Here is a 14,824-nt window from a genome sequence, read left to right as displayed (position 1 = left end):
AGAAAAAAAAATAATTATTTTGTGGACCGGCAAACTACTAGGACTAAAATTTAAAAATCCCGTTTCCGCCCCATCTCCGCGAGCTCGGTCCCCACAAATCATCTGATCCCATCCACACAAGCCTCAGTTATGATTTTATATTGAATGTATTTTATTAAAGTATAAAAAGAAACAATATTCTGTAGAATTGTCATTTTATAAATACAAATAATTCAGAGCAAGGATCAACAAAACCCCTGTCTCCCCTCCCCTTCACATATATCCCCTCTACTATCAAGAAAACTGAACAAGCCAAATTATTACAGAATGCTACACAGAAATATCATGCTAACAGAATACTGAAGTAACACATGACAGGAATAGTTTTAGGGGAGTGCAACTAGGGCAACTGCCCCCTGGTCAGAGAGCGCCCTAAGCCAGCTGAAAGCTAAAGAAGCACTGCCTGGGTTTTGCAGTCCCCAGTTATGTCTAACACCAGCTCTAGCAGGATATATATTTCAAATCTGATATATTCTAATCACAAAATAGAAATAAAATTATTTTTTTCTACCTTTTGTCGTCTCTGGTTTCTGCTTTCAATCTTTTTTTCACTCTCTTCCTTCCAGCGTATGCCCTCTCTGTCTCTTCAATCCAGCATCTGCCCCTTCCATCCACTATCTGTCCTCTCCCCCTTCCATATGGTATCTGTCTTCTTTCTATGTCCCTCTCTCCTTTCCATCCAGCTTGTGCCCCTCTCTCCTATTTACATGATTCATTCCAGCTTCACTGCTCTCTTCATTTTTATCTCTCCTACACCAGATCTATCATCGTTGTCCCTCTGCTTATTTTTCTGCTGACCCCTTCCTATCATCAATCTCTCTACTTTCTCATGCCTGTGTCTCCCCTTCCCCTCCTCTAATCTCTCTGCCAGCTGTTTCCTTCCTTTTTTTCATTCTCCCTTCCCTCCTCCTCCTGTCCAGCAGTAACTCTCTTCCCTTCCTCCCCTCCCAGCAGCATCTCTCCGTCTCCCTCTCCAGTAGCAGCTGTCCCTTTTTTTCCTAGCCCAGCAGCTTCCCAGATTCCTTTCCCTCCTCCCCTCCCAGAAGCATCTCTCCTTCTTCTCCCTATCCAGTAGCAGCTGTCCCTTTTTTTCCTTGCCCAGCAGCTTCCCAGATTCCTTTCCCTCCTCCCCTCCCAGAAGCATCTCTCCTTCTTCTTCTCCCTGTCCAGTAGCAGCTGTCCCTTTTTTTTATCTTGCCCAGCAGCTTCCCAGATTCGTTTCCCTCCTCCCCTCCCAGATGCATCTCTCCTTCTCCTTCTCCCTCTCCAGTAGCAGCTGTCCCTTTTTTCCCCTGCCCAGCAGCTTCCCAGACTGATAGTGGTTTTCTCCCCTCCCAGCAGCTCTTCTTACTTCCCAGCGCAGCGATTCACGAAGGCAGCCTCGGGTCCTTTGTTGGGTCGCGCCGCCTCTGAGGAGAGAGGAAGTTGCATCATCAGAGGCAGCCGCGACTCAGCAAAAGCCCCGAGGCTGCCTTCGTGAATCGCTGCGCTGGGAAGTAAAGGAGAGCTGCAGAGAGGGGAGAAAGCCACTGTCGGAGGCTCCCCAAGATCTCTCCGGCCCAGCGCACGCTTCCGATGCTGATCTTGCCGGTCCTGCGCGGACCGGCAGGAAGTTCAAATGAGTCAATCTTGCCGGTCCTGCGCGGACCGGCAAAAATTTCCTGCGGACCGCTACCGGTCCGCGGACCGGCGGTTGAAGAACTGTGGTTTAAAGCATTGGTAGTTCTTTGACATGCTGCTGGACTTGTCATAGGGTAGCACCTGTTTGGGTTATTAGGGGTCAAGTTTCAATATCCTTATATCTGGCACATCAATTGTACAGTATGCATAGAGTATAAATACAGTTAGTCAAATCGCTCTAAACATATAAGATCTTCATAGACCTCGGTGATGCTCTCATCATCGGTCAGTAAAATATTTTTATAAAATCTCGTTTTGTTTTATATTACTGTAATTTCTTCTGTCCCTTTTATTTATAATTTTATACTCTTATTTGAAATTTTGAAACATCTCAACAGCTAGGGAGGGTCGTCCCTCCAATATAGAACTATATTTTGCATAATGCTGCTTCAAGGAATTTCCCTGCAAAAAAAGTATAACGAAACTTCAATTTTTAATTCTAAACAAAAAATTGAAAGTTAAATTTAAGCCAGGAGCATACCAAATACGTTTACAAGCCATCCCCATCCATTCAATGTTCACTCTCTAAATAAAGATGGTGATGGCATTTTTCTTCAGCTATTTAAATGCTTAGCACTAATCAGCTGACTTACGATCAGTCACTATGTCTAAATCAAATCAATGCCATTTTAGCTCTACTTGTAGATTTAGACCAAATTGCTGACTTATGACTGTCTAAAACAATCAAATCAAATCAATGCCATCTCTTTTAGCTCTACTTGTAGATTTAGACCAAAATGGGTCATCTCTAAAGCCAGTGGCATTTAATCACAGGCAAAAAAAGTGCCCACTCAATTGAGTAAAAAATAATACAAAGATCAGAGAATCTTGTTCTTGATCTTTCAAAGAGGACCATTTTAATATCAGAAGGTCTCTTGGCAAATCTAGCCTTTAAATATGCTTTTTTAATGGCTTTAGATGGATAACCACATTCTTCTTTCAAACTTAAGCTTTGAAAGTGTAACCACAAAAAAGGCAGTATACAAGTCCCATTCCCTTTCTCTTAACATTTAAAATCCTCCACTGAGGTACAGATTATTTTTAATCTCAGAAATTGGCAGATCAGAAGATTTTATTTTAAATGATGAGTGGAAAAATGCAAAAAAACTATTTCTCTCCAATTTTCTGATATAAAATACTAACTAGATTTCCTTGATCTTTTATTATAAAGAGATCCAAAATTCTAATTAGTTCTCATTATATGTTATACTGAACTGAATATGTGAATTTAGCCATATCACAAAATTGTCCAACTCTGATGTCCCATCCCAAAGAAAACATCCCAAAATTTCTTCCACAATTTTTTATTAATTTTTTTTAAACCAAATGGTGATTGCAAAAATTGCTCCTCAAATATGGTAACATATAATGGTTGAGCTACTGCCTCTGCACCCAGAGGTTGTGAGATCAAATCCCAGTGCTGCTCCTTGTGACTCTAGGCAAGTCACTTAATCCTCCAGTGCACACCGCTTTGAATGTAAGCTTTGAAATGCCAAAGCCACAAAAAGGTGGCATACAAGTTCCTATTTTCATTGCTACTCCTTGAATTTGCTGAAAAAAATTATTTGATACCAAAAATAATTCTTCTGAATTACTCTTAGCCAGATCTAATAAAAATCCTGCCTCAAAATGTCCCAAGTCCATATTTTTTAACACATCTGAAATTGTTCCTAATGCTCTCTCCTGTGGGATATTAGTATAGAGCAGTGGTCTCAAAACTCGCAGCCTGGGAGCCACATGCGGTCCGCCAGGTACTATTTTGAGGCCCTCGGTATGTTTATCATAATCGCAAAAGTAAAATAAAACATTTTCTTGATCTTATGTCTCTTTAGCTATAAATTACAATATTATTATTAAGACTTAGCCAAAAGGAAAGATTTATAAACTATAAAGAGTTTTACCGCATGCAAAATTCATTTCTTTTAAGACATTAACTATTTTTTCTGAGGCACTCCCAAGTACCTACAGAACCAAAATGTGGCCCTGCAAAGGGTTTGAGTTTGAAACCACTGGTATAGAGGGATATAACATCTAGTTTAACCAATAGAATATCCCAGATTCAATGCTTTCTCGTCCAAAGTTCTTATTATATGAGAAGAATCATTTTTCAACAGAAGGTGCTCTTTTTGCCTCTTTTCTAAAAAAAAAAAAATCAATAAACTTCGATAAAGGTTCCAAAATCGAATGCTTTGTTGAAACTATTGTTCTTTCTCCCCAGGGGGCACTGCAAACTCTTATGAACTTTCAGCAGAAAATAAATTCTTGGAGTAAAAGGATGAACTTCTTTCAAAAAACTTGCTTCTTTACCAGTTAACATACCACATTTCAATGCTAGATCCACTAATTCCTGAATCTCATGTTTCAACTCCTTAATCAGATCATTATCAAGTCTCAGATGAGATGTAACATCTCATAATTGTCGTACTTCTTGATATTGTTTTCTCACTTGAATAACAGTTGCACCCCCCTTTATCTGCTCTCAAAATCAGCCAATCTCTCGGGAGGTCTACAAAGATTTTAGTCAGATTTCCTCCTTTGTTAAATTGTTTTCTTTACTTTTAAAAGCCATTTCCAGCACTATTAAATCTCTCAACACTAAATCTTGAAAAGTGTTAAGTATTGGATTTAGTACTCCAGGCAAATACAATTCAGAAGTAGATTTAAGTATTGATATATCAGTGGTAGGAGGATGATCCCAAAAGAACATTTTCAATTGTAACTTCCATAAGAAGCAAAAAAATACTGTCCTAATATGAAACCCATCTTAATTTGTAGTGGGTACTAATCCAAGTCCCAAGTTTAATACTGTCTTTTGTACTTCTGTAAGTTGAGTTCCCATAAGACGGTAGTGTGTGGCACAATGGTTAAATCTGCAGCCTCCCTAGGGTTGTGGGTTCAAACCCATGCTGCTCCTTGTGACCCTGGGCAAGTCACTTAATCCCCTATTGCCCCAGGTTCATTATGTAGATTGTGAGCCTACTGAGACAGACAGGAAAAATGCTTGAGTACCTGAATAAATTAATGTAAACCATTCTGAGCTTCCTTGGGAGAACGGTATAGAAAATTGAATAAATAAAATAAAAAATAAATAAAAATAAGGTTAATTATTGCCGCCATTGATTTGTACTTGTTTGAGCAATCTGTCCCGATATCCCTCAAGGCTTCAATTGTCCTCCTCTTCTCCCTCTCATTTGACTCTTCATATCCACAGATGATTCTTCTCTCGAAGACTGGTCATTTGAATATTCACCTCCATCTGTACTACCACCATTTGGCTGAATTTTAAAAACAACGGATTTTCTGTTTAAATAATGTGACTCCATTTGGTCTAAATCTAGAGCTAGAATGGATGACGTTGATTTCATCTAGACATAGTAGATTCTCTGTGACTGGTTGTAAGAAAATCAGCTGATTAGTGTTAGGCATTTAAAGAGTTGAAGAAAGACACCATCTTTATTTAGAGAGTGGATATTGAACAGTTGGGGACGACTTGTAAAGGTATTTGATATGCTATTGGATTTAATTTAACTTTTCATTCTTAGTTTAGAATTAAAAATTTAAGTTTTGATATATTTTTTGCAGGATAATTCCTTGAGGCAGCATTAAGCAAAAATTAGGTCTATTTTGGAGAGACCTCCTCTCCTCAAATTTGAATAAGAGTATAAAATTATAAACTTATAAAAGATAATAAGAGTAAATTACAGTAATATAAGAGAATGAGATTTTATAAAAATATTTTACTGACCGATGACAAGATTGGTGCAGGAAGTCTGTGTGATAGTTGTTGATTACAAAGCAGCACCACTGAGGTTTATGAATATCTTGTATGTATAGAGGGATTTATTGACTCTGTATTGAGTTTTTAGGGAGGCAGAAAGCCAGCAAAGAGAAGTTCAGGAGATTTGGGTTGTGTATAGATGTAATGGAAAAAACTGAAGACATGCAGGCTATTCAGTAACTTTACACTAAGGGCTAGATCAGGGGTATCCAACCTTTTGGCTTCCCTGGGCTGCATTGACCCCAAAAAAATTTTCTGTGGCTGCGCAAACACTGAGGAGGACAGAGGAGGGAGCCGGCAAGACAGTAAATACCCGGGGGCAGCAAAGGAAAACACTGCATTGCCCTTAACCGGGGCCGCATAAAATACTTCATGGGGCCGCAGGTTAGACACCCCTGGGCTAGATCACAAAGCAAGCTGATCGTGTACAGTTCGGTTTGTGACCCCTTTACTATCAGATTTCCATCTGGCCTGCAACCCGCTTCAAATCCGTGCATGCAAATGAGGTGAAACGCATGCAAATTGGACAGTGACATGATTCACAACACCAAATTTCCAATCCGACTGGGCTGGCCGATCACCTGAAGAAGCGACTGCTGGGGACCAGTCGAAAACGTCTTTCCGACTGGAAGCTCTGCTGTCTGCCCTGCAATCTCTCCTGCCTGCTTGCCCCGAATGCTGCCCTGCTTCTTATCTCCTGCTGCTCATCTTTCCAATGCTCTTCTCCTGCCTGCACAAACTGCTGCCTGCCTCGACTCTCCCACCTTTGCCCGCAGTGCAAGCCTGTGGTTTTAACCCATGGGCTATAAGCGGGTTAAAACCACAGGCTCCATTTATCTTTTTATTAGCCTTGGTAACTGGCTGAAAGTGACCGATAGAACTCCGGGCTGCTCCGGTTCAGTCTGTGGCAAGGGAGGAGAAATAAGGGCTTGATAGAGCAGGAGAAGCAGGAGAGTCGGCGTGAATCTACTAGTTAAAAATCTCCCCAAAGTCCTGCCGGCCTGCATTGCCCTTCCCTGCCCTGTGAGCCCATGGTTTTAACCTGCGGGTTAAAACCATGGGCTCAAAACTACTAACAAAAAAGTACGAAGTTAAAAAAAAATTGCTGCTCCGATGGTCTGCGCATGCACACGGATCGCGCATGCACGAGCCATGCAGGCAGATGGGGGTATTCCTCCGATCACCCCCATCTGTATATTTTACTTTCGTGAATTCGTCAGACCTGGCCGGATCGGACCCGATCGGATAGGTTAGTGAATTCAGCCCTAACTGTTTCCAGCATGAGAAACAGCAGCTAATTATGTACATGCAGTATGCAGACCATTAGAATCTACCTTGAAACATCAGAAATTTGCTGGAAGGTTTAAATAAGAAGGAAATCTTTTCAGGCTTTCACAAAAATATGACAAACTGAAATATTTGCATATGCCGTATTGTTACTATAATAAGCTCGGTGTAGAGTACTGCTGGAGTCTGAACGGAAACACAAGGTTTCCTGTGAAAAACCTGGCCTCATAGCATTTTGGGTGTCTTCCTACAGAGTGCATTCATAACCAGTTAAACTGAAAGAGCTATTATTGCAATTCACTTTTCTTACAATTTCATGATGTACAGTACTTAGTATTTAATTGTTAGAAATGGCAGCATTTGAAATCCAACCCTTTTTTAAAACTGGAGAATGTATATTCTGCCTTAAGTCTTTTAAGATAAAACCAGGGTGTGCAATTTCAATGTCCTTCATATGAAATTGATAAATTATGATTTTAGTAAAGCTTGATAATAATCCTAGTTGTTTTTTTACATCTTTATGCTCATTTTTCAAGTTAAATGTATTCACAGAAAAAAAATCCATTCCTCTGCCTAAACAAAATTGATACACAACAGTCAAAACATTTTCAGTAGATGTCAATACTTTGTGCATGATTTTTAAAATACTTTGGCATTACTTATTCGTTCAGTGAGACCATAATGATTCTCCCCGATTGTATGCATGATGCACACACAACTTGATTGAGCCAATAAGTGCTGATTATTGGCATTAATTAGTAATTAGAATTTATGTGTGCATCTTTGTTGATGTATTCTATAAAGAGGTATGTATAAATTATAGTGTGCAGATCTGAAAAGGGGTATGGGCATGATCAGGTTATGGGCAAGCCAGCAATTTGCATGCACTGTTACAGAATACGCCTGATCTGTACTTAAGTTAAATGCATGTAATTATATTAAGTTTCAGTTGGTGTAAATCCCCACACCTAAAACTTGCATTAAATGTTTAGCCCTTTGGAAAATAATCATTACAACACCATCCTGATCCCAAAACACTATGGCCATGACCTTTCCTGCTGACTTTTGGGTCTTGAAAATGCTGCAAAATTAACTTGGAAATGTCCACTCGATGTCATTTCTTATAAGCATTCAAACATTTGGGCATCCACTTGGCTGACAGCTTCTGCAAACCCAGCTGCTCGTGATTATACACCCAACATGTTCCCTAGATATCTGTAATGTGTCAGCAATTGTTTTAGCTGATATTTTCTGATCTGCCAAAATCAGGTCATGGATATGGTGAACAATTTTAGGAGCCGACTCTATTTGAGACCTCAGAAAAACAAGAGAAGCCAATTTCCCAGAACTTGGAAAGCGGAAAACAAACAGCGAAGGAGACTCTTGGTGTTCAATGCCTTTAATTTATATGACAACATTTGACACAATCATGTTTCGGCCCAAAAGAACCTGCCTTAGAAGTAATTAGATTGGTTGTAAGATCACTGTCCTTATAAAACAATATCTTAAAACATGAAAAATGACTTAGAGCCGGCACAGTGGTACTGACAAAAAACTTTACCTCAGAGTTTTAATGCACAATTTCCTCTGTAGGAGCAAAAATGTTGAGGATCATGTTGAGTCTTGTCATATAAATTAAAAGCATTGAACACAAGAGTCTCCTTCGCTGTTTGTTTTCTGCTTAACATTTGAGGCTTCCCAGACCTTGCTGCATCTTTAGTCTCAATCTCCACGCTGAAAGTTTGCAAACCATTTCTTCACTGTGGAGTATGTGGGCATTTGTCACTCAATGTTTACAGTATTTATTCATGGATTTCCTTTGGAGTTTCCTTCTGCAGGAATAGGAACTTCATGACGGCTCGGAGTGTCACACTTTAAAATTCCACACTTTCCAATCAATGAATCTCAAAACATTTTATTTTGCAAAGTGCCAATTTGCATATTGCTATAATACTTTAAGATACAGTGGCAAAATATTGCTCATTTATGAAGTTGATTGGGCTGAGAACTTTTCAGCACCCTCCCATAATAGGATAAAGTATCTCTTCATCTTTTTGCTTTGTTAAATGATAGTTGATTCCTCTAGTGGCAGTGTATAAATGGGTTAGTTTTGCTTATATCAATAATAATAATTTTATCCCTAAGTCATTTTCTATGAGAGATTTTTGAAGTTGTTTTTAATACTACAGGTCCTTGAAAATGTTCCTCTGTCATATATCTGGACATTTTATTACATAAAAAGTTTCCTCAGTATAGACAATATTTTCAAATATTGTTTATGGTAAAAGCAGAAATAGGTTGTGAATGATGCAAAGGCCAACACTACTAAGGATGTGCATAGACAAACGGTTTTTTTGGTTCATTTTCTGCCTCTTTTGGTTCATTTCACATTAATTTTAATAGCTTTTTTTAAAAATGTGTGTTTAGAGCTTAATGTAAACTCATAGGTTGCATAGTTAAATGCGTACTAACGAGTACACATCTCTAATATCTACCACCATCCTTGTCCTAAGGAAAGTTATTTCTAATATTTTCCTTTAATTGTTTAAAAAATAATCAAATTTGTTTTGTTCTCTGAGCTGCTCAATTGATACATTTTGGCAAAGAAAATTTTGTGGGGGAAAATAAGAAAGATGTATACAAACGTCAGCTCCATAAAATATTTCCTCTTTATTTTAAATTGTATATATATATATATTTAAATTGTATATATATATTTGCATTTTCTAGTAACATTTAAATACAAAGAAATCATTTTGATTACTAATTTTTTTTTTGGGGGGGGAAGCAGTAACAGCAGTATATTTCACAGTAGGAATAAAAGGCCAAATTCTATGAGAGGCACCTACCATAATTGCCAAAGTGACCTTAATTGCTTCAATTATGAGTTTTAGAAACTCATAATTGAAAAAAATTAATTGGATGATATGCACCTACCTTTTTTTATTTTTTTTTAATTTTTAGAATCTGGTAGGCACTTAATAGCGCTTAGGCCCAGATTTTATATAAGGCACCAATATCAGCGGCCGCCAATCGCTTGTTAATCACACTGTTACCCTATATAGAATCACACCTCTGTGAAAGACAGGCACTGGAAATGTAGGCCAGGGTTTTCCAGGCCTACGTTTCTGGCGCCTTTCTTTGTCATGAATTGGGCATATGTAGGCACTTTAGGCTGCCTAACACCACTTTCATTGTTGACCACACCCATAGTGGTGTTCAGCAGTCTAAAGTGCCTACTTAGGTGTGATTCCAGCACATATTATTTAGGTGTTGGTAGGCACTTTAACAGTACCAGTTTTTCCATTTTAAACGGTGTTTGTTACTTAGGCACCTTTTCTAGAATTTCCCCCTAAATTCCTAAGTGGGTGTGTTTTGGGGACAGAGACAGACATAGGCACCACTAGGCATAATTCTCTAAAGAACTTGGTGCCTACAATGTAGGTCAGTAAAACCCTTGCTTACATCACCGGCGCCTAAGTTTTTGTTACTTGTGTTTCTGTAAATAGTGCCTAGCACTGTTTTTCTAAGTACTGGTCAATTTAGGCACCATTTACAGAATCTGACCCAAAGTATTTAACTAAAACATAGGTTTACTTTGTTATACTAATAACAAGCTAATTGACAGACTTGAAATGGGTTTTTACACTTATTCAATATTCTACTATGGATTCTGCAGTAAGATGGAGAGATAACTAAATACATTTTTCTTTGCTTCTATTTCAGCGGAACCTCTGCCTTTAATGGACTTGTGCCGAAGATCAATCCGCTTTGCCCTTGGCAGAGATCGCCTGCATGACATAGAATCTTTACCTTTGCCTCAGTCATTGAAGAATTACCTTCAGTATCAGTAGAAAATCTGGAAGAGAGAACTTCTTGCCTTGGTTGGACAAAGTCAATGCAAATGGCAAAAATTGTTTACATCAAAATCTAGATCTTCACAATGGACACGAGCATTATTTAATTTTTAATATATTTTCCATAAGTGCAGCAGAATATTATGGGAGCCATTGTAGAATATAAAATGTGTGGTTTGATCAGATTTGTTCAGCATAAATATCTTGATGCTTAACAGTATTATCAAAGTTTAGAAGGAAAACCACTGGTGTGGGATAACTCTACTTCAGGAGAAATGCTCTGGATCCCCAATAAAATAAAATTAAGGCAATAATTATTTAAAATAAATGGAAAGAGAACAACAATACATCAAAGGCATTATTGAGTCTCTACCATATGTAAAAAATGTTTAACTAGTATATAATATTACCCTCTTATTTTTTATGAAAGTAAGGTGAAAGTAACTTTTAAAGGATAATTCTATAATGAATAATCTTTGACCCCCAGAGTTGCAAAATAACAATTGAGTTCCTCCAAGGTTCTGCATGACTTAATAAGAAAACTGTTCACTCTGAAAGTTTTTAGAATATTTGCCTTCAGAAGAGCTGATTTTTTTTTTAATTATTTGAATGGATTAGAATTTACATTGTATAAACCCTAAATACCTGGTCTTTTTAATATGTAAGTGATAAAAAATTTATTTATCTGTTAGTTCTTTTGGGTCCTCTTTGAATTTTTTCCCCTCTTTGGAGGAAAACGTGTGGTTTTAAAGCTGAGATTTTTTTTCAGCTGGAACCATTTTTTAAGATGCTGCTTTTAATTTTTTTCCCTAACGCCGGCTTTTACAAAGCCATGGTAGAAGTTTTTACCGTGGGCCAGTTAGGTAATTGCTCAGACGCTCATAGAATTTCTATGAGCGTCGAAGGATTCACCTGCCGGCCTGCAGTAGAAACCTCTTCCGCGGCAGTTTTGTAAAAGGAGCCATAAGTCTTTCAAATGATCAATTTTCTAGTTTTCCACTGAAAATTGTTGCATTCGAAAGATGTTGAATGTTTAGATGGAGCTGCCTCCAGCACATTTTAATGTGAACTTTTACTGAGTGAATGGAGAGGATTTCTAATAAAGTCTACTGTCCAAAATAAAATTGGTATTGTATTCATTACTAATTGGCATATATATTCAGCATATTTGGTGTAAAAGAAATTTCATAATGTTAACTTAAAAAAGCACTTTTAAATCTATACTGCCATCATATAAATGTTCACAGATGAGTTTGTGTACAAAGGTTTTCTAAGATTCAAATAGCTAAAATTGTGTTCAGATTGAATCAGTATTGTGCAGTCAGGTCACAGCTAGCCAAAATAAATTACCAGGGTAACTTACAAATTGACTTAAAGGGCCCTAACATGGTTTGACTTAAATATACCATAGTGATATTTAAGTTGTCACAGGTTACATAGTAATAAGATGCAAAACATGCAAATGCACGTTTTGCAGTTCCATTACTTTATTCTTGATATATCAGTTTATCCAACACATGGACCAAAGAGGTGTACAGGTACTAAATAACATTTTGGAAAGGAACTCCATATGAAGACAGGAAACAAACATACACATATCAAGGAAGGACAATAATAAAATAAAGATTTCAAATTACAATATAATAATGGTTACATTGTGTATGTCCTAGTCTCCCCGGGTCATAAACCAGACTCAGATTAGAGTGGATAATGGTGAAACGTCAGGGGTGGGGGTAGGGTGTAAGTTTAAAGGCTTGTTTAAAGAGAAATCTTCAGCATGGACTTGAATTTTGTGAAGCTGGGTTCCAGGTAAATATATGAAAGAAGATCATTCTAGGATTTGGATGCAAAAATAAAAAAGGTGAACCTTCTAATAGTTTAGTAATGAGCCTGACGTGGGCCTAGAAGCACCAGTCAGTTTGCATTGATGGACCATAGTTGACATGATGGGTGTAAAGAATGACTAGTTTGGAAAGATACAGGGGCATAGTAACATAGTAGATGACGGCAGATAAAGACCCGAATGGTCCATCTAGTCTGCCCAACCTGATTCAATTTAAATTTTTATTTTTATTATTATTTTTTTTTTCCTTCTTAGCTATTTCTGGGCAAGAATCCAAAGCTTTACCCCGGTACTGTGCTTGGGTTCCAACTGCCGAAATCTCTGTTAAGACTTACTCCAGCCCATCTACACCCTCCCTGCCATTGAAGCCCTCCCCTACCCATCCTCCACCAAACGGCCATACACAGACCGTGCAAGTCTGCCCAGTAACTGGCCTAGTTCAATATTTAATATTATTTTCTGATTCTAAATCTTCTGTGTTCATCCCACGCTTCTTTGAACTCAGTCAGAGTTTTACTCTCCACCACCTCTCTCGGGAGCGCATTCCAGGCATCCACTACCCTCTCCGTAAAGTAGAATTTCCTAACATTGCCCCTGAATCTACCATCCCTCAACCTCAAATTATGTCCTCTGGTTTTACCATTTTCCTTTCTCTGGAAAAGATTTTGTTCTATGTTAATACCCTTCAAGTATTTGAACGTCTGAATCATATTTCCCTTGTCTCTCCTTTCCTCTAGGGTATACATATTCAGGGCTTCCAGTCTCTCCTCATACGTCTTCTGGCGCAAGCCTCCTATCATTTTCTTCGCCCTCCTCTGGACCGCCTCAAGTCTTCTTACGTCTTTCGCCAGATACGGTCTCCAAAACTGAACACAATACTCCAAGTGGGGTCTCACCAATGACCTGTACAGGGGCGTCAACACCTTCTTCCTTCTACTGACTACGCCTCTCTTTATACAGCCCAGCATCCTTCTGGCAGCAGCCACTGCCTTGTCACACTGTTTTTTCGCCTTTAGATCTTCGGACACTATAACCCCAAGGTCCCTCTCCCCGTCCGTGCATATCAGCTTCTCTCCTCCCAGCATATACGGTTCCTTCCTATTATTAATCCCCAAATGCATTACTCTGCATTTCTTTGCATTTAATTTTAGTTGCCAGGCATTAGACCATTCCTCTATCTTTTGCAGATCCTTTTTCATATTTTCCACTCCCTCTTCGGTGTCTACTCTTACAAATCTTGGTATCATCTGCAAAAAGGCACACTTTTCCTTCTAACCCTTCAGCAATGTCACTCACAAACTTATTGAACAGGATTGGCCCCAGCACCGAACCCTGAGGAACTCCACTAGTCACCTTTCCTTCCTTCGAGCGACTTCCATTAACCACCACCCTCTGGCGTCTGTCCGACAGCCAGTTTCTGACCCAGTTCACCACTTTGGGTCCTAACTTCAGCCCTTCAAGTTTGTTCAACAGCCTCCTATGAGGAACTGTATTAAAGGCTTTGCTGAAATCCAAGTAAATTACATCTAGCATATGTCCTCGATCCAGCTCTGGTCACCCAATCAAAAAATTCAATCAGGTTTGTTTGGCACGATTTACCTTTTGTAAAGCCATGTTGCCTCGGATCCTGTAACCCATTAGATTCAAGGAAGTACACTATCCTTTCTTTCAGCAACACTTCCATTATTTTTCCACCGGCCTGTAGTTTCCTGCTTCATCCCTGTGACCACTTTTATGAATAGGAACCACATCCGCTCTCCTCCAATCCCCAGGAATCACTCCCGTCTCCAGAGATTTGTTGAACAAGTCTTTAATAGGACTCGCCAGAACCTCTCTGAGCTCCCTTAGTATCCTGGGATGGATCCCGTCTGGTCCCATCGCTTTGTCCACCTTCAGTTTTTCAAGTTGCTCAAATACCCTCCTCCGTGAACGGCGCAGAATCTACTCCATTTTCTCGTGTAACTTTGCCAGACAATCTCGGTCCTTCTCCAGGATTTTCTTCTGTGAACACAGAACAGAAGTATTTGTTTAGCACATTTGCTTTCTCCTCATCACTCTCCACATATTTGTTCCCAGCATCTTTTAGCCTAGCAATTCCATTTTTTATCTTCCTCCTTTCACTAATATATCTTTAAAAAATTTTATCTCCCTTTTCTACATTTTTAGCCATTTGTTCTTCCGCCTGTGTCTTCACAAAACGTATCTCTCTCTTGGCTTCTTTCAGTTTCACCCTGTAGTCCTTTCTGCTCTCCTCTTGGGTTTTTTTATATTTCATGAACGCCAACTCTTTCGCCTTTATTTTCTCAGCCATTAGGTTGGAGAACCATATCGGCTTCCTTT

At 38.8% G+C, this 14,824-nt stretch overlaps 1 protein-coding gene across 2 annotated transcripts in view; it reads left to right on the top strand.

Moving 5' to 3' along the window:
* Positions 1–11,755, top strand: part of SPSB4 (splA/ryanodine receptor domain and SOCS box containing 4) — a 215,701-nt gene extending 203,946 nt beyond the window's left edge. For both annotated transcript variants that reach the window (XM_033959107.1, XM_033959106.1), the window contains exon 3: positions 10,511–11,755. In XM_033959107.1, the coding sequence (XP_033814998.1) occupies positions 10,511–10,638 (128 nt within the window). In that variant the 3' untranslated portion in view covers positions 10,639–11,755. The remainder of the gene's footprint in view (positions 1–10,510) is intronic.
* The last annotated feature ends 3,069 nt before the right edge of the window (positions 11,756–14,824 follow it).

The sequence above is a fragment of the Geotrypetes seraphini genome, chromosome 9 (genome assembly GCF_902459505.1).
Source record: "Geotrypetes seraphini chromosome 9, aGeoSer1.1, whole genome shotgun sequence".
In the NCBI taxonomy this organism is placed as follows: domain Eukaryota; kingdom Metazoa; phylum Chordata; class Amphibia; order Gymnophiona; family Dermophiidae; genus Geotrypetes; species Geotrypetes seraphini.
Note: the sequence above shows the minus strand (reverse complement) of the source record. Positions and strands in the feature narration are given on the sequence as shown.